At 32.2% G+C, this 21,169-nt stretch overlaps 1 protein-coding gene across 1 annotated transcript in view; it reads left to right on the top strand.

Annotated features, from left to right (window-relative positions):
• Nucleotides 1-452: 452 nt before the first annotated feature.
• The window catches only part of LOC142320894 (G-protein coupled receptor dmsr-1-like), a 76,893-nt gene continuing 56,176 nt past the window's right edge, over nt 453-21,169 (top strand). Inside the window, exon 1 of the mRNA XM_075358878.1 lies at nt 453-1,054. Within this exon, the coding sequence (XP_075214993.1) occupies nt 453-1,054 (602 nt within the window). The remainder of the gene's footprint in view (nt 1,055-21,169) is intronic.

Below are 21,169 nucleotides of genomic sequence, written 5' to 3'. Positions count from 1 at the left end.
GGAGGTTATTTCATAATTATGACTTACATTTCACATACCCAATATCCTTTTGCTATTTTATAACAATAATAATAATTTTATTTCATAACTAATCGAACTGTTTTGTTTTTTTTTTGCAGATGGAGATTAGAAAAGTGGAAGATTACGAATAATTCGATTAATGAATTCAATTTAAAATTAAATGAATACTAATCGAGATGAGACTGGATATAACATAGCTTGTATTGTTAAATGGTACAATTTCGGACTTAACACATCTGTAGTATTCTAATTACGAAAAAATAATGTCGTATAGAAGTGTCATCAGCAAAACGAGTACGAAATCCTTGACGTTGAAATAAGTTTAAGATATATTAATTAATAAAAAAGTGAAATACATTACATATTTTGTACATTATTTATCATAGAATAATTAAATGTGAATACTGTAATCATAACTCAACATAATTTCAATGCTCGATGACAACATATGGACGATTATATTCAACTTGGAAAAAGCGATAAGTAAATTAAGGAACAATAGTCGAATGACAATGGAAGAAAAATCTTTTAATCAAATAAAACCTTTTATTTTTTCATCCCACGAAACATTATTACACTATTTGAATTTAACAGAAGAGGATGTAGATTATATGATGACATTAAATTTAACATTTAGTAACGTGAGTTATAACCCGCCTACTCAATGTTATTGTAGTGGTGCTGTAAGAGACGTAGCGACCGCTTATAAAAAAGTACACGGATACGTAAGTCTAATAGTCTGTGCGTTTGGAACTATTGCGAATTTGTTAAACGTAGCCGTTCTAACGAGAAAAGAATTATGTTCAGCCCCGATAAACAGAATATTAACCGGTATAGCGGTCGCAGATATGCTTGTCATGTTAGAATACGTACCGTTTGCATGTTACATGTATCTACTGTCATCAAACTCCAATGAATTTCCTTATTCTGGTGCTGTTTTTATTTTATTCCACACGCATTTCTCCCAAGTTCTGCATACTATATCTATCTGCTTAACTTTAACATTAGCTATTTGGAGGTATATAGCTATAAGGTAAGAATTTTAATTAATTTCCGTAAAAATAATTTTATTTTTTTTATGCATAAGAAATGTTCACTTGCCATGTAAAAGTGCTAAGTCTATTTTGTTTAATATATATATATATATATATATATATATATATATATACATGTATATATACAGAAATTTCCATTTTACTATTTTCTTTTGTCTAATTCCTTTTCTTTTAACTTTTCAAAGAAAAGTACGGTATTACTTTCGGTCGCACGGTAGAATTGGGAGGCGAAATTGAATTTTCCTGAAATTCTGGTTATAAGGAGTACGAAAATATCATTCAGTTTAAATGCAATTTTTTTATATATAAAAATTTATTAATATGTAGGCCGATGGATAAAATTTGTGGCTGGAAAACCTCCAAAACTATTTAATCAATTCCATTGAGATTTAGATATGCTGTAGAAGAGAATCTGTAGTTGTGCATGTAAAACTTTTTTGAAGATTGGCTGAATGATTTTTCAGTTACGCTCTATTTAAGGTTGACGACCGACAACATAACCTCAATTTGAGGTTATGAAATGAGTCACAGTGTTGAGTGAATTTAAACGTGATGCTTGCGTTGTTCAACTCGTTTGTCGAACGTATATATTCTGAAAATCAGTGTGTTTCTGACTGTGAAGTAGTGATGGCGTCGGAAACGAAAAGTATAAACAAGTTGGCATCATCTTGTTTATAATTAAAAATTTCACTTACTTAGTCTAATAGAAAAGAAACGTAGTTTCACAGATATCAATAGTTAAAAAAAAAAATTGCGTCTAAATACTATTTATATTAATTGTTGCAATAAAAAAAGTGGAAAAAACTAGTAGAGCATTTGCGGCAAAACTTGTACCGTAGCCTATTTATATATACAAATATATATCAAAAATTTTCCGTTGCAATAACATACATCTTGTATATATATCTTATGATTTATATGTATATTTTCGAATAGCAGTACGAATAAGTGTATCCTAAATATCAGATTGTGTGTAAAGGTTGTCGAAATCAGTTAATCTTTTCAGATTCCTCTTCTTACCGCAAAAGCGGATCCCATTTCATTACAAGCTGAAATAACCTCTCTCTCCTATTCCAGCAGTCGGGCCATTTTTCTTAAGAAAAATTTATTAAAAAATTTAAAAGTTAATAAAATATTATTAAAATGAATATGAATGAAAATGAAATTTTTAATTTTTGGATAAAATGAATTATTATTTAAAACTTCAGGACTTCAGAAATTTTCTCCTTCATTTAAAATGCGGATGCTAAATTTTGTAATTTTTTAATTTCTAAGTAGGAATGAATAAAATAAAATATTGACTTCCTTGATGGATGGGACCGTAACAAACTTGCTCTAGTTTTTCTATATATTTATTATCACACAAGATTACCAATATCGTTCCAGATTCGTATGCGGGAGATATTAGAGGATCAAAGAATCCTCCTTCAAAAGTTAAAATAAACACCGTAATATCAGTGTGTGGGCGTGCGCGTGCGTATATGTAAAAATTAATTTTCTAACCTTCTTAAATAAAATCAAAATATTTTTTAGTAAACAGAAATCAGAAAAATGACAAGAGAAACTGAATCGTTTAAACTAAAGATTTGTGCAGACCATTATCAAATAAAAAGTTCACTTACCTCTGAACGACCAATATAGACGCAGTAATAACTGCCAACACCCGTTTTCAATTTGTCCAGTTTGTTGAGAAACAATATTCATTTTAAAAATTAACTACTTTTATGGACCATCTGGTGCACAATAAAAATGTTATGGTACACATTTTTTTAACACACAGCGACTAAAAATCTAGCCGTTTCGAAACACTATCATAAACCTAATAAATAATAAAATACCACTAAAGAAATAAAGATATTTTTTTCAAAATTAATAAAACAGAAAAGAATATCCGCCGCATTCCGCTTTGTCCAATAATGCCCATCGGCAATTATTTCTCGGGTTATATTATTAAACACATTGCTAAAAACAAAGTTGATATTTAATAGTAATGCACTGAACATATAGTACTGGCTTAACCTTATTAGAAATATTACTGTATTAACTGTTCCTAAAAAATCCAGAAAAAACCACTCTCTCGTAAAAAAAAAAAAATCTGTTCACAAGACAAAGTAGTTCAATATTAAAATAAATCATCTAAAATGAATTGTAGCAATATCAGATTTAGGAATTTTGGACTTCCTGCTGTTCAATTTTAACTAAACTTTTAGAAGTGTAATCTATAATTTCAATCGTTAAACAATCAACAGTAGATACAACCGAAAAATTAAGTAAATTAATATATAAGAAGTGAACAAATTACAATAACAAAAAATTTAATTGAGAAATAAAAGTATTTGTAATGCAGGCAACTATGTATAATTATATGAAAATCAGAATCTCAATTTGTTTTTAGTTTTATGTAAACGTATTTGCAGAGCTATAATATATTGTATGTATATATAACATGTTTATGTGACGTATTTGCTATAATATACTTATGTACTACACTAATATTATTTCTTATACTTATGATACTTCACGTTTAATTAAGATTTTATTTAATGTTTGTTAAAATTTATCAAAATATTCAAACTTAAATAGCTCAGTAAAAATTTAGCCATCTTACCATTACTACATTTCTGAAAAAACGCAAATTCTTCCAACATAAAAAATATTTACTTTACATTTAGAGTTTTTAAACTTTTCCTGAAATCAATTTCTTTTTCTTTTGGAACAAAGAGAAACTTCCTAACTGAGCCCATTTCGTAATTTACAGCTTTATTTTTCTTTTTTTTTCAGCTTTATTTTTCAGATAATACTTTTAGTCGCTGTATAAACAAGCTAAAAAAAGGTAATACCTACTTCGTAGATTTTACTACAAGCAAAATATATAGAATTACTTTTTAAAAAATTCTTGTAACAGAAAGGTTTTGAAACTTAAGTCGGAAACAAAACAAAGCCTATTACATCAGTTCCCAGATGATGAGACAGTAAACCTATCCTTCTTTTTAAAAATTTTAATTTATAAACCTCTCTAAAAGTAGTGGAGAGTCTAAGACTAGTAGTTCTGGACTTAATCAAGAGAAATGACAACATCCTCCTCATGGTAAAAAGCGAAAAAATTTGTTAGTAAAATGGCTAACAAGTGCAGGGACCGAGTGTCTCCCGGGATAAGGGAAACCACTCCATCAGGTGCCAACGACCCCAAACGGCAGATGAGCGGATGAAGCTGAGGGCACTTTCTTACCCTTGAGAGGTTTCCGACCTCAAAAGGTGGATGAACTGAAGAGTCAGTGTTGTAGGCTAGAGAATTTAAGGCAAAAATCACTCCATTTAAAGTCGTAAGGACATCCCAATTATCAGCAGTTGAAATTATGGCAGAACATGATTTAGTAAAAGTTTCTGGAATAATTGTCCCCCATTCGGATTCCCGAGAGGGGACGGCGAAAGATGTAGCTCTAAAATGCAGAAACCTAAGAAATAGATAACAAGTAGTAAACTAGGAACATGCAATATCTGCACATTTCTGCAATGTGGGAAGCTTGAAAACCTATGAATAAGATGAAACTTTATCTTCTTGGAATTTCACTAATGACATGGCCTACTCAAGGAGATTTCTGAAGTGGGGAATACAGAATAATCCACACAGGAACAATAGAAGAGAGTCAAGTCAGAGGGATGGGAGTAGTATTGCAGAGAGGAGAGGAATGGGTCAGAAAGTTAAGGGATATATGCAATAAAGTGGAAGAAAAGTAGTACCCAAATTAGACACCAAACCTACCAAACTGTGATAATACAGTACTATATTCCAATCTCCGCACATAGTGGTGAATAAATAGAGATTGCTCTTATGATGAGTGGAATGAGGGCATTAAGCTTGTAAAGAAGAGCGATTCGAATATCTCATCATTATGAAAGACTTTAATGGCGTTGTGAGGCATGGAAGGAGTGATTGGGCCGTTTGGACTTGGGAAAAGAAATTATCAAAGAGACCGTTTGGCGGAGTTCTGTATAAGGCACAAAGTGATAGGTACTAACAATTTATTTCAGCATCACCCATGTAGACGTTACAATTGGAAAACTCCTGGAGACCTACGGCGACACCAGATAGATTATATTTCGATCAGAAGTAAATTTAAGAATCAGGTCAAAGACTGCAGAGCATATCCACATTCAGATATAAACAGTGGCCGCAGTATAGTTATAAGTAAATGTAGTCTAAAATTTAAAAGACTAATGAGGTGCAAGAAAAATGGAAAGAAGAATCTGAGAGCAATAACAGATTCTTCTACAAAGAGGGTATACGAAAAGAAGGCAGAAGAAAAGAAAGTGAATTACCATGAAGGATATGTAGAAAAGAAATGGGATATGATAAAAAAGGGTTTATCAGAAGCAGCAAATGAACTGCTTGAGAAACTAAAATGCATGATTCAAAGGGAGTGGATGACGGAAGAACTGTTCCAAATAACGTAACACAGAAGGGAACTAAAGAGGACAGAGAGAGCAGAGATTCATCATCAACCCCAGATACTTTCCTATCATTTAGGGTTCGAACTGCTTGAAAAGATTCACTTCACAGTATCGCCCAATTTCTCTAAGTTCACATTCTCTTCATCCTTCATCACATCTTTCAGTCTGGTTAACCATATAATTTCTCTCAGGACTCTTTAAATTTCTTAGCAATTTCATAAGCTGTAGAGTTGTCTCTTTTCAAAATTTCCTAGGAAAGTAAAAAATGATATTAATAGGAAAGCAAAAGAAACCAGAGATATTTCTACAGGACTGCTGTAAAGAGGTTGATGGACTAATTAAAGCTAACAATCTGGAAACAACTTATACAATAGTAAATACTGTTTTGGGAGTAGGAAGATTGTGTGTAAAAGAATTTTGAAAAGAGACAACTCTACAGCTTATGAAATTGCTAAGAAATATAAAGAGTACTGAGAGAAATTATATGTTTAACCAGACTGAAAGATGTGATGAAAGATGAAGAGAATGTGAACTTAGAGAAATTGGGCGAAACTGTGAAGTGAATTTTTTCAAGCAGTTCGAACCCTAAATGATAGAAAAGTATCTGGGGTTGATGATCTAACAACAGAACTAATAAAATCGGCAGGAATGAGTTTCAGATGTAAGAATGCAATGTACGAGCGTCTGAAAAATTTATGAAACTGGTGTAGTGCCTGACAATTTCAAAACGTGTAATACAAGAAAACTCACGGCAAAGAAATGTGAACATCATCGTACAATAAGCCTGATACTCCATTCATCAAAAATCCTCACAGTAATAACCTTACGAAGGCCAGTAGGGAAAGTGGAGAGTATATGTTCAGAAAGGCTTCAATTTGGCTTCAGGAAGGCAAGATGTACACGAGAAGCTATCCTTGCTTTAACAGGTTACAGAGAATCGAATAAGGAAGATTAAGGACACATTCACTGCATTTATTGCCTTTGAAAACGCATCAGATCATAATAGACATTATGTTTAATTTAATCAGAATGACAGTAGTTAATTACAAGGAGGGTGATGTGGAGAGTATACAAGGATGAAGTAGCAGCTGTGAGATGTGGAGACCACCAACAGGAAGAAAGATCAGGAAGAGATCCAACAGGAAGAGAGGGTCAGGTAAGGATGCTCATTGTCGGCTATGTTGACCAATGCATATTCACAACTAGGAATTGATAAATCTAGAGAAACGTTAGGAGGTACTAGTGGAGTAAGGATGCATGGAGAGAAAATAGATGTGCTACGTTTTGTGCATGATGTAGCTGTAGTCACCGAATATGAAACAGAATTGAAAAGGATGGTAGGAAGCAAGAACATCATATTATCCAAATATAACTTCAAAATAAAAACTGAGAAAACAAAAATAATGGTAGTGAGCAGGCACGATACGAAGCTGATATGCATGAGAATGGAAATAAATTAGTGTGTGAAGGAATTTATCTGTCTTGGAAGAAGAATTACTTCAGATGGTGAAACTTGAAAGAGATTATTAACAGAATAAAACAGGTGAAATTAGCATCCAATAAGAAGATTAAGATACTCGCCTCAAACAATATAAACAAAAATTGAAAACGCAACTGATGGAGACATTCGTATGGAGTGTTTTTTTATATGGCAGTGAAGCATGGATCATAGGGACAGAAGGGTAAAGGAGAAGCGTAATAGGCGTGTTTGAGCAGTAGTGCTACTGACAGATGTTGAAGATTACATGGAAGGAGAAATAACCGATGAATAAGTGTTACGAAGGATTGATGAAGTGCCTTGTTCACGAATTTTATTAAGGAAGTGGCGAGACACGTGGATAGGACATGTACGTAATGTGCATAATAATTAGTTGCACACCATAATAGATGGCACAGTAGAAATAAAAAATCCAAGAGAAAGACAATGGCTAGGGTATATTGATATTGAACAGATCATATATAATGTTGGGACGTAGATGGAAACGTACATGGAACGTTTCCATGTACATGAAACGTACATGTTCGTAACGTACATGGAAACAAGACATTAGCAAATGACAGAACTGCCTAGAGGGGGAAGACTTCTGCAAACTAATCATAAGATTGATTACTACAAGAACAATTTATAAATGTTTCTATATGGTGGATAATAATGGGGGTTTAAAAAAAAAAAATATTAGTCTTATATTATTATGAGAAAACAATTTTTTTTCTGGAAAAGGAATAAATAGATTTGATTGGTAAACAAAGACTTCATAATTTTTATTATTACTAATCTCCTTCTTTAAAAGTTTCCTATAACCAAAAAAAGATGTTGAGAACCTTGTTTTCACTCACTTTTCATATTATATAGTGTATCACAAAGTGATTTTCATGAGTAGAATAGGTTATGAAAGTCTCAGAAGAACTTTGTGATACACTCTGTATATTAATGAAATCTTTATTTATATTTTTACACCAAATTACGTGAAAAATACTACACGTAAATCTCTAATTTTGTTTACTATGACAAACGATATATAGATGTACAGATTTGCATTAAAAAACGAAAAATACATAAATTAAGAAGTCCTGAGAGGCTGGTCTACTGTTTCACTCAGAAAACACTACGTTGTCAATAAAAAACACCACTGATCCACTGAATGTTATATATTAATCAATATTCTTGTTATAAAATACCTTTCTGAACAAAATGATATTGTATGATTCTTGCTTTGTTCATTTCTTTAAAAATAATTTTTTAATACTTAATTAAAAACATTAAACAACGTATTTTTTTTGTTTAGCCACTATGGACTTTGTTGTATCAACTAATACACTTTTGCAGTTTATTTTTTCCACACTCCTTTCCCAGAATTTTTTTTTCTTCTGTTCAGTTATACTTCCGTTGTTTTTTATTTTCCTGGAAACCTTTCAGGTTTTGGAATTTCTTTCTCTTTGCTAAACGTTCTTTGATGTCTTCTCGTTTTATTTTCAGTACTTCCACATCTTTTTTAGTTTCTATGACCCAGCTGTTACTGGTTTCTAGAATTTTAAAGTAAAAGTCTAACACCCTTTAACAGCTAAACTTTTTTCCAGGGTTAATTCTTTGTAGCTGACCGTAGAAGGTGATTCTTTTTTTTGTGATTGCATCTGATATTTTTCTCTACGTTCATATATAGTTCATTATTGCGTATTTTTCTGTATTCTTCTCCATTGTTTGATGAGCCCTAGTAATTTTCTGAGAAGTCTTCGTTCTTCTGTTTTTTTAGTTTATCTGTTAAAAGTTATGAAAGTTGTAATTATTAAATTTCAGACATTCAACTCCATACAGAGTTTTCGGACAAACGACTGTACCATAGTGTTTTAGTTAACTGTTCATTGATATTAATATTGTACTTAATACCAATACGTTGTACTGCAGGTGTTTTTAGTTAATTCATAGATTAGTTCCATTTCATTGATTCTTGATATGTTTTTTTTTTCAGAGTTAATGACTTCAATTACCTCCCATACATATTTTTAATTTTCAGTTTTTTTTTAATTTCGCCATATACGGTTTGATATCCACATAAATTCTGTTTACACAAAGGAGATTTGCAGTCATGTCTTTTCTGCTTATTCTTGTAGTAATGTTATTATTTGTGTTTACTTAGATGAACTGAATTTTCTGATCAAATCTGGGATCTAATTCTGATTAATTTTATCTCAGTAAAATTCATTCTTTTGTTGTCCCACACAAAGAAGCTGAATAAGCACTTGAACTAAAATAATTTATTATGCAAAATTCTTAATATAAACTAAAATAGAAGGAATTATTAAAACAATATGCAGATTCTAATACCAAAAAAATAGTCAAAACGAATTCCATTTGTTTCTGATAAAAAAAGTGTATCTTAAAGGAATTATGACATTGTAATATATAATTTTTTCCATATTTATAAAAACAAATTGTGTAAAATTCTTCTATTACCATTTATTTCAAATTAAAACTTTATTCTTTAGTATTCTCTGTTTAGTTGCACTACACTTTTCAATGTTTACCTATTTGCTAGTTATTAATCACAATACAAAATTGATTTCAATTCACTGATTTAATAATTTATTAAATTATATTAAACATACCTTCAATTAAAATACAAATAACAATTCCTGTGCTTGGTTTCACCTTCAGACAAGAGAACCAACTTACAGCCCACGATTATTACTCTTTCTGTTTGATTTCAGTTATAAAAATGAAGTGACTATCCAAGTAGCTACGCAACTTGGTTTTCGATCCCCACCAACAACACAATTAACTTTTATTATAATCTTTTGGGTGATTCTAAAATGGAATCATTAATAAAAGTTACCTGATTTCACAATTAAAGAATTTCATTTAAAGTAATTCATGAATTTTTATTTTTGTTACTCTAGGAGAGAAATTAATACCTGGTTTTCCCTTTTTTTAATATTTATTTTCAGTAGGAATAGTGCATCACAGCAGGGAAAACAAAGCGTCTTTTGGCCATCTTTAGTCAATTTTTGTGAAGGAGTTCAAGCATCCCTGTCTTTTCAACCAGAAGATTATGAGTTCAAATACTGCTCCAGCTTGACATTTTTCATACTGTACAAAATTCATCTCTCAACAAAAAAGAAAGTAGAGTAACATTGATTGGGTAACAGACTATACTTCTAACATGAATAATTATATAAAATTTCTTTAGTTCCACCGTTAAAAAAATGAGCAATATTCTGAAGGTCAAATTGTTTGTTAACAGGTATGAGTTTAACATTTTTTAAGCCAAAATTTTATTCATTATGTGAGCCAAAAAACTTAGCTTGAAATTATGTGTTTATAAAAAATATAATTATAATTAATTTTTCATTATGCTTTAAAAAAAAAATAAAGAGACTTATCTTTATGCTGAAAAATTACTTATAATGTAAAAAATCCCAAGAAGAATGTAATATTATAAAGTATAATTGTTGTAAAATTCAACTTGGGCCAAAAACTTTACATTTTACTTACCTTTTTGTCATTAAAAATTAAATTTTTTTTTTTTTTTTTTTTATCCCCTTCTTTCAACCGATTCTTCCAACCGAATATCCAATTAAGTATAACTCAGTTGTGGGGAGAGTGTCCATTACTCTAAGGAGGCGTCCCCCGCCCACCGGTAGTACGCCCGGCACGACAGGTTAGCCTCCCCGGTCTCGGATCTTTGTTTGCCTGCCTCAAATTCCCCGCCTCAGAGATGAGGTCTGGCTACGCCACCCCCCCACCCCTTCAGCAGGGAACCGGGTCTCGGTCTTTATGCCACGCCTCAAACCGGTGGCACCGTACCACCGAGTGCCAGGGCACCCGCAGGGCCGACACCGCCGGCCGGGACTCGGTCTTTCTTTTACCCAACTTCTTCCCAGGAGTTCCCTCCCTTCTCAGGAAACCGCATACCTCGGCATACGGGCCCTCCACGGAGGGACTGTCCTCCGTGGATCCTCCGTGTTCTTCCTTAGATCGGAGAACTTCACCCGCAAACCTTCTAAACCAGTTCCAGTTTACATCACTGAACACCAGCCAGTTGATTAAAATATCCGGTGTTAGCCTGTTTGCAGAGATCTCACTTCTGTTGCGTGCCCATCTGGGACAAACAAAAATAGTATGTTTAGCATTGTCTATCTCTTGGCAGTAATCACACTGCGGTGTAGCCCTTTGTCCAATTTTATATAAGTACTGACCAAAGGAGCCATGACCCATCAATAATTGTGTAACATAGAAGTCTACGTTGCCCCTTCTATTACCTTTCCAATCTCTTATTAGTCTTTTGGTCCAATCCACCACCTTTGAGCAAGCCCATGCATTCTGGCATTCCTGATCTATTAAAACTGCAACCTCATCTCTAGACAGTCCCGTAAATCTTAATGTACGCCCTTTGACTTGTAGGTTTATAGGGGGGACCTCAGTCAGTATACACAGTGCATCATATGAAACAGTCCTGTACCCTGCAGCAACCCGTAGCAAAGCAAGCCGATGAACGCTTCTTAGTTTCATTTTGTTCCTCTGGATGTTCATAGCGTCTCCCCATACCGGGGCCGCATATAGTATCGCAGACGTAGTGGCTGCAGTTATCAACCTCCTAATCTCCATCATTGGTGCGCCGTGGTTATGAAAGAGACCCCCTCAGAGCCTTGATAGTGGGGGTTACCCTCTTACTTATCATATCGACATGGTTCGCGAATTTTAGGCTTTTGTCCAGTATAACTCCAAGATATTTTGCATTATTGATCTCTATAATTCGTTCTCCTCTAATGTCTAAGTTGATATTCCTTATCCGTCTTCTTCCAGAGAAAATTATACAGCTAGATTTCGTAGGGGATATCTGCAGCAAGTTCCTTTCTAGCCACTCATCTATTAGGCTTAAAGCCCGATTGGCTTTTTCCTCTATGTTCACGACCTCCTTACCTTCAACTAAAACCGCTAAATCATCAGCAATACCCCCTCCGGGTAGTTCAGTCTGAAAACCCCATCGTAAAAGATGTTCCAGAGGATGGGTCCAAGTACGGACGCCTGAGGGACACCTCCAAAAATTTTGAATGTAGACTTCCCCTCTAGCGTTTTCACTTCAATATATCTTTGATGAAGGTATTGATTGATTTGATTAATCAGGTAATCGCTAATGTTCATTCCTTGTAATGCTTCAATTATTGATGGCCATGGAACGGATCCGAATGCGTTTTTAATGTCTAACATTACCATTAAGGAGAGTTTCCTGGTCCTCCTCGATCCTCTTCTGCTTGTTAATGCCCAGTTCATGACTCTATTTATCGCATTTATCGTTGATTATCCTTTCCTGAAGCCATATTTCTCTGGGTGTAGGCAGTCCCTCTCTTCGAGTTCTTATCTCAGCCTGGCTGCTATTAATCTTTCAGCGACTTTGCCCATGTTATTTATGAGACTGATTGGTCTGTAACCTCTTTGTCCGTTGTTTGTTCCTGCTTTGGGGAGGAATACTGTCCTGGATGCTTTCCAGCAATCAGTAAAAGTGCAGTTTTGCAGACCATAACTGGCTATGTCTACCATTTCCCAGGAAATAATCTTTGCCAGTCCTTTAATAACGGCAGCCGGTATTCCGTCCGGTCCTGGGCTTTTTTATGATTCTGTTTATTAATTGCCTCCAGGACTTCCTGTTGTGTGAATCTGCCACCTTCACATCTGATCACTTCTCTATTAGCAGACTCCTCTCTAGGGAACAAGGCTCTTACTTGTTGTGCCGACATTTCGTTACTTAATGTCAGCACATGTCTACCCAAACGTTTGGTTATGATCCTGAATGCCTTCCGCCAGGGGTCGGCATCCAGATTATCACACAGCTTCTGCCATTTTCTTTTCTTGGATTGTTTTATAAGGAAGTTAAGTTTCTTCCTGGCATTCCTGTATTCTTCTACGGCTAGGCGACCTTCTTCTTCCATGCCCGTTCGGGCTCGTAGTCGCTGGGCTATTCTCTTTTCCTCTGCATTGTTCTCCTTTGATCCTCGATATCACTAGACCATCAATAAACTGGATGATGTCTGTTGGTATTCTTTGGTATATTGGCTATTTCATCTTTAATTATATTTTGAAATATCTCCGGATCTATCCGTGCACAACTCATGATCTTATTTGCCGGTTCCCTAGTCACACGGTGAATCTGATAATCTGTCAGCCTATGGTTAATGTTTATCTGCATTACTCTTAAGGACAGTCTCTAATGGTAATCGAAGCAGTCTTGTGGTCACTTCCAGTCTCTTCATTAAGCACTGAGAAATCAATTGTGTCGATACGTATTCTACTATCTATTATTACCAGGTCGATAATCGATTCGTGCCCCCTAGCGCTATATGTGGCTGCTCCATCATTCACACAAATCGCTCCTGTAACCTCCAATAGATCTTCTAGATTCTTCCTCTGGCGTTAGAAGAAGCAGCCCCAGCCAGGGCGGTTCTGCAATTGAAATCTCCTACCACTATTACTCTCTTACGGGACCGCATCACGACTTGTTGTAGATTAAATATTCTGTGTTGAAAAAACTCCAGAGCGCAGTTTGGGCTGATTAAAATTAAATTAGTCTTACTGTTATTTCAAGCACATGGAGTACACCCACAAAACAATAATAAAGGTAACTACTATGTACATTCATTACGAAACAAAGAGCTTTCTCCTACGTTAAATCTACTTAGCCTTCTATGTACTATGGTTGAAGTGAAGTTACAGGGTTTTGAACTGTCCGTTATTCGACAGTAAAAGCTTTTGGAAATACTGGTTCTGTTAAACAGTTTATTTCACACAGAAAGCTATACTCACAAAACACAAATAATGTATAAGCCACATCAAAATGCGTAAAAAAATACGTTTCAGTTAATTAATGAAAATTCTACAGAGAAATCCATTCAGATTGAATAACAATAACAAATAAAATAAATTTCATCATTATAAATAAGCATCTTATATTTTAAACAGATTTAGGTCTATTTTATGATATCCAGCAGTTTATAAAAATTTATTTATTACAGTTACTTTCTTACATTACTATATATAACAAAGGCGTTAATCTGAATAAAAGGAATGAAAATTTTCTTAAAAGGAAGAAAGCATTATTTTTTAGTCTAAGTAAGACTTACAAACTAAGTAAGCTTAAACTTTACTATCCTTTTTGTTACTTTTTTCATCACTGCCTTGTATGTTTATTTTTCCGATATATAACTTCAATTATTGTTACTAAACCAATCGAATTCTATCTCCACCTATGATTATTCGAAATAAATTATTATTAGAATTTCTTTCAAAAGTTAGCTTTCAAAAACTTTTAAACCGGTCTTACTTATTTCAGCTACGTTTTTACCAAACTCATGTTTATATCCTGGTACATCCAAATGAAAAAGTAAAACTAATATATTATAAATTTATCCCCAGATAGCTAAGAATAGAAAAGTGAAAGGCATGAGGTAAGGAATATCAAAATCAGAAGAGTCAGAAATTTTAAATCAATTAGTATGTAGACCATCTATGAGGGATCTACGAGGTTGATTTTATAGGTTTTTCATTCTATTTCTATGTTAAGTTAAGTTTTGCTCATTGATATTTTTCCTTCCACGAACTGTTTATTGCTGCCTACTTGTTGGGTGTGAACTTTCGTTGTGTAGACCGTCTATACGGGACTCATGAGATCCTTGTAATTTTATTGTGTCTAGATGTAGGTTTTTCTATTTTCCTTTGCATTTGATCATTTTTTTCCTGTCGTTATGGGGTCTTAACTCCATCGTGACTGATTTGATCTTTAGACTGTGATGTCTAATAATCAGGGTGTAATTATCTGGATGCGTGGATGGGCATGTATGATAATTAAAAAAAAAAACGCACTGGCAAAAAAAGAAGGTAGCCAGGGGGGTCGAATCGTGGACAAGTGTAGAGATAAAGGAGGTATCGTCATTGCTGAAGGCGTTTCTAGTCCATCCACATACAAGACTGGTTGGATTGGGGTACTCCAATGACGCATTACGGACCCTAAAGATATGTAAGATGATGGACTTGCGATTCGGAGGAGGTATGCGTGGGGTGCATACACGGACTCTGATTAAGGTATAGGGATGGGAAGGGCATCTGAAGAGAGGCATCAGGACAACTGGATACAGTGTCATGATGTTTCAATGAACCAGGAGAGACCACAACTGGCAGGGCAGCGGTTTTAGCTGTATGCACTAGGGTGGGTTAATCTGCAGCCAAATCACTCAGGGCCGACCGAGGCAGTGTCTTCTAGGCGATTATCGGTCGCCCTGTGTGGTTAAAAATGGTTAATATAAAAAAAAGGTATGTTTATCTGAAGAAATTAAGGATTGTGCGAAGTTAGTTTTTCTTTAGCCATTTCCAAGAGGCTGCAAAGGAGCTAAAATATCTAAAAAGAAATAAGGTTCTCTGAAACACTTTTCACTTATTAATTTTCAGAATGGCAGGAAGTATATCAAAATTATTCCATTGATGGGATCTAGGAAAAGTAAGGAAAAATTATTTTGATTAACAACTCCGAAGGAGTTAAATTACTTTGGGTTCAAAATGGATGGGGGATGTTTAATAATTAGCTCTTACGTTAATAGGATGTCAGCTATCATTTTGAAGAATATTTTTTTTTTCACTTACTCATAAAAAGAAAGGGGATACAAACAATTTATGTATAGTAAAGTGGTAAAACCTTCCACTACCAGTCATTTATATCTAATTTTTTGAAGTGTTGCAGGCTATATTTTTTTTCTGAAGTGGTACAAAGCTGAGATTTACCTATCTACATCAAAGTGATTCTCAGGAACGATAAACAATACTTATTTTAATCTACAACTCTTAGAAATTAAATTAAAATTAGTTTAAATACATGCCAAGAATAACAGAGGTAAAAAATGATTCATTCAATCAAATGAAGTAAAAATCTACCTCTAAAAAGGAATTTTTTTCTAACTTATCCCTGTGGGTAAAAATGAGTACAAGCTGATTTATAAAAAATGAAAGAATATGAAATTCAGAAGATGATAACACAACATTCTCTGAAACATATTACGATTTCGTTATTTGAATTATCCTTAAAACAATTAAAGGTGAATTTCTTAGTTCTTATATACTTTGTGTTCAAGTTATGATAAAAATAGAATTTGGATATGAAATTGACTCCAACAACATTGTAGTAATGTTTTCAGCTTCTCTTTAATAACCCATAAAAGAATTGTTTGTTAACCATGTCGAAGAAAAAAATATGATATTTTTATATTATTAATAACATGTTAATAATATTAAATTATAATACCAATTTCAATAATTTTGCTTCCTCAGATGAGTAAATTTACGTAGGATTTCAAACCCTGAAAATAAATATTCATTAACAACATAAATTTAAATTGACAGAAAGGCATGAAAATTTGTAAAGTTGCTTACAAGCCTATACTGCCAGTTGAAAGATGTACCTTTTAGCTTGCAGAAAATCTTTGTTGAACAATTTTTAAAACGACATACTTTTATTATCGTTTTCACTGTTAAATAAATTTTTAAGTATTTGTGATTTTCTTTATATTTTGTTTAAACATTAACATACGCCTAGAATAAAATATGTATATATCAGTAATAGACTTTTCTCTTTAATGTTAATTATAAAAACGGATTTCATCAATAACAGTGTAATGAAGCAAAGAAAGAGTTCCCAATTCAGATCTACAAGAACATTCAAACAGATATCTTCAAAAAAAGCATTAATTAATCTATCAGGCATCAATTAAATGTCTCGGATTTGATGTGATATTAGCCAATGTGACATTTAAAAGAAACAGCAAGAAATTTTCTAATCAGTCCCTAATTAAAACGTTTACGAATATTGTTTCATTAGTTGTTTCCTAACTTTACAATAATAATAATGTTTACATAATTTATCTATATTTCTTTTGGTCTGAGGGTTCAAAAGTGATTAAAAATCATACAACACCAATTTCATTTTAACCTACATGCATATTTTACCTAATACAGTAAAAACAGCAACATTTCATAGTATTTCACTCTAATATATCTCATAAAAGATTTCCTAAACAAACATGATGTACATAAATACAACCAAATCTATTTAAATTAATATAAAATGAAAATATTAACAAATGTTAATTTGGTTTCAATCATTTAATAAGGTAAATTACATTAATATTGACAGATATAATTTATTTAAAGTATTTATTTTATTGATAGGTGATTTTTCATACCAGCTTGAATTGTTTTTTTAATATAAAAATTTGTATCGATTGAAAATTAGTAAGCCTGCTCAATAAGCATATTAGAAGTTTCCTGATGAAAGGAAGGAAGTTTTTACTCCACTATGCAAATTGATAACTTCCAAGAAACTTTGTACACTACTTCCTCGTTAAAAAACTCATGCACTGCAAGGCTGGGAAGATAGACTAAGTTGCTACTTACGACAGGAGTATGAAATCAATTTATACACTTTTTCAAACTAATTTTTGATGAAATTGTGTAAAATAGCTAGCTTCTTGGGTAGTATCAGTAAAAAATTACCACAAATTCTGCAAACTGTTGAAATTTAAAATGTTTATTGATGATTGTAGTTTACAAATGAAAGTAATCTATTACTATAGTTTTTGTAAGAAAATTTGTAAGAAAAAAAAAGTTATTTTTCAATTTGACATATTGAAAGCACTATAATTTACAAGTTTCCAAATACTTATTTATAGTTTCCTCGAGTTATAAATCTGAAAACTTTTTTTTAGTCAAATAATAATTACTGTACTGATTTCAAATCGCACACTGCTTCTCATAGAGAGGGCTTAATTATTATCTTTATTTTACACAATCACTCCTTTATCACATGCATGTAATGCAAGCAATAGCGTGTAAAATAAATCTTTCTCTAATGAAATTTACTATCTAGCTTGTTCGCTAATAATTATTAATAAATCAATATAGTTAAATAAAAATAAAAAAAAATTAAATAAAGGAGAAGAAATCTGATTCAAACCGATGTGCTTTCCCGTACTAAGATCCAAATATTTCATTAGTTAAAATTTGATTTGGCGATAACTGTGGAACCAATGAAATTGGTTCGCTTTTCAACGATAAATCATAACTATGGTTATGATTGAAAAGCTGATGAAAAGCTCTCAATGAGGCCTTATTATTGCCGTTAAGATTAAGTCCAAAATCAAAAAAAAAATTTGGATTTTGGGCTTTTAATGGACACTTTTGATTCAGTCGATTGCAGTTAAAAAGGAAGGTGCTCAACTAGATGGTGCAAAAGTCCTAAAGCCAAAATTTCAACATCCTACGGCTAATCGTTTTTGAGTTATGCGAGTTACATACATACATACACGTACCTACAGACATCAGGTCGAAACTAGTCAAAATAGATTCAGGGATGGTCAAAATGGATATTTCCGTTGAAATCCGAAAACCAAAATTTTTCGCAATCACAATACTTCCTTTACTTCTTAGAAGAAAGTAAAAAATATGAGGAGGAAAAATTTCGATAGAAAAAATAGTGCAAAAAAGTGATGAAGAAAAGTTTTAATATACTATTTTAATGTAACATGAAGTAAAATATAGGTTAACTAATTAACTAATAAAGGAAATAACGCAATACAAACATGATTTTAAAAAAAATATATATTTACTGTTAAAAAGTTTAAAAAATATGGAAATTTTTCTTCAAAGCTTTTTTGTTTGTATTGGACGAAAATAAAAATAAAAACTCACTAAACGTTTATCATTTATTATTATTATTTTTCTCTTCAGCATAGCCTAATTATCATTCTCTTTTACTATCACCGGAAAAAACAAATGCCGAAAAAAATATTCCCCACCATTTAATTCGATTACCGTTAAAATAATGTTAGGAGACATTTAGTACTCATTAATCTGTGATAGGAGAACCAAGCTTTTTGTTTGTATGCCAACAATACATTGGTAGTAGGGGTTCTATAAATTTTTCTTTTTGTTTAGGCTCCGGAGCCACCGAAAGGTATTACTTCAGACGATGAATGAGGATTATATGTATGAATGTAAATGAAGTGTAATCTTGTACAGTCACAGATCAACCATTCCTGAAATGTGTGAATAATTGAAACCCAGCCACCAAAAAACACCGGTATCTACGATCTAGTATTCTAGTATTAAATCCGTATGCAACTGCCTTTACTAGGACTTGGACCTTAGAACTCGACTTCAAAATCAGCCGATTTGCGATGACGAGTTTAACCACTAGACCAACCCGGTGGGTAGAAGTTCTGTAACTGGATGGAAAGACATTTTAACCGCTTTCCAGAAGTCTTTATATTAGAAAATCTTGATAGTCATTGGTCGAAAAAAGTACTTGCTTAATTAATTAAATTATTTAGAAAAATTAGTCATTTACAGATTTTTTTTGATTTTTTAATACAAACACGTCATTCTCTAAAAATTTTCTATATCATAATCCAAACAGAAACAAGTGGTTTAAGTGCTTAAGTGTAAAAGAAATGAAACTAAATCTAATAATTTTGGTTTGTGATTAAGTCAATTTTTTAGGCATAGCTGTTGGTAAATTTCAAGGTCGACCACTAGTTCATACTTTGTAATCGTAACATCGAAGACTTATACATGCAATAGATTTTTTAAAAATTTATCGGCAAATTTTTGAAAAATGGAGTGATCTCAGGCTGTGTAAAAAATCTCATTATATTTTTTTTTAGTCAATTAAAATGAATAAAAGTTAAAGTCACTGAAAAAGCAAAACCATATGTAATTTAAACAGGTAGTATAAACTAAATACTTGCATCTGGCTACATAAATGACACTGGTTTAGGGATATAAACAAACTGATACTTTGTTTATATATTTTACATCTACATCCATGAACATATTTCAAAAACAGAAGCGATTTCATTTGGTTATATTTCTGTCTACATACGATATTTATATAAATGAACCAAGGACATGACAGCAATATATTAAAATATATATTCAAATGTCAAAGTTTCATTAATCATAAATTCTATTTCAAAACAAGCTATCCGAGAATATCAGAGATTTCTCGAAATATAAATATTATATTGATATTACATTTTATTTGAAATCATATATAGTAATTTAAAGGATAATAGAGTCGAATAAAATAAATTTAAAAAAATGTATATATACGTATACATAGTAAATAATTTCGTCTTGCCATTTATTTACCTAACAAAAAAACCATGAAAAATAACATATAGCCTTATTATCATCGCTATATCATAACAATAGTATTCAATTATACATATCTGTATTTATTGAAGGTATCTTCTTGATATCCTTGATTTTACGATTAAATTTTTATGTCAAAAAAAAATGTATACCACACTTAAATATTATAAAGATCAGTTTAACAAATTAATATTAACTTTTTAGCATAAGTGTTAAATAAAAATTATGTTAATTAAGACATTATAATTTATCTACTGATTTCCCTGAATTAACTTTACATTTAAAAAATTTCTCATTAAAAATATTAGTCTTCAATTTTTCTCCGAGGGTAAATTAAGTGCATGTGGTAATAAATTAACTAAACACACGAAATGAGTATTACTTAATAATTAACAACTGTTGGTACGCAATAACGTTTAGTAATTTTTTATTGTAAATAATTAGCATTAGAAATTTAGCTATAGAGTAAAACGAAAAAAAACAGTTTTTCCTACAGATTAAAAAAAATTCATCGAAAATATTATTTTTTGTAAAGTACCACATACATTACTGCTGGGCTAGTTAGTAATTTCACTGGTGAATAAATTATTAGGTTAAAGAGAGATGATTGAAGTTTCTAATAAATTCCTTTATTTTAATAATTCTCTAACTCATAACGACCTGTTAATTTTTTAAATAATAAAAACATCAAAAAATGTAAATTTTATTTACTTTAAACATAATACGTTCATGCCTAAGCGTGTAACATCTAATCTAGCCGGCCTCCGTGGCGAGTGGTAGCGTCTCGGCCTTTCATACGGAGGTCCCGGGTTCGAAACCCGGTCAGGCATGGCATTTTCACACTCTACAAATGATTCATCTCATCCTCTAAGGCAATACCTAATGGTAAAAGAAAAATCTAATCTAAAAAGTAATCATCTGTTTTCATCAGACTGTAATACTTCATTTGACTTTT

This window comes from Lycorma delicatula, chromosome 3, assembly GCF_047948215.1.
Source record: "Lycorma delicatula isolate Av1 chromosome 3, ASM4794821v1, whole genome shotgun sequence".
Taxonomy (NCBI): domain Eukaryota; kingdom Metazoa; phylum Arthropoda; class Insecta; order Hemiptera; family Fulgoridae; genus Lycorma; species Lycorma delicatula.
The sequence above is the reverse complement of the archived record's forward strand: the minus strand, read 5'-3'. Positions and strand labels throughout refer to the sequence as shown.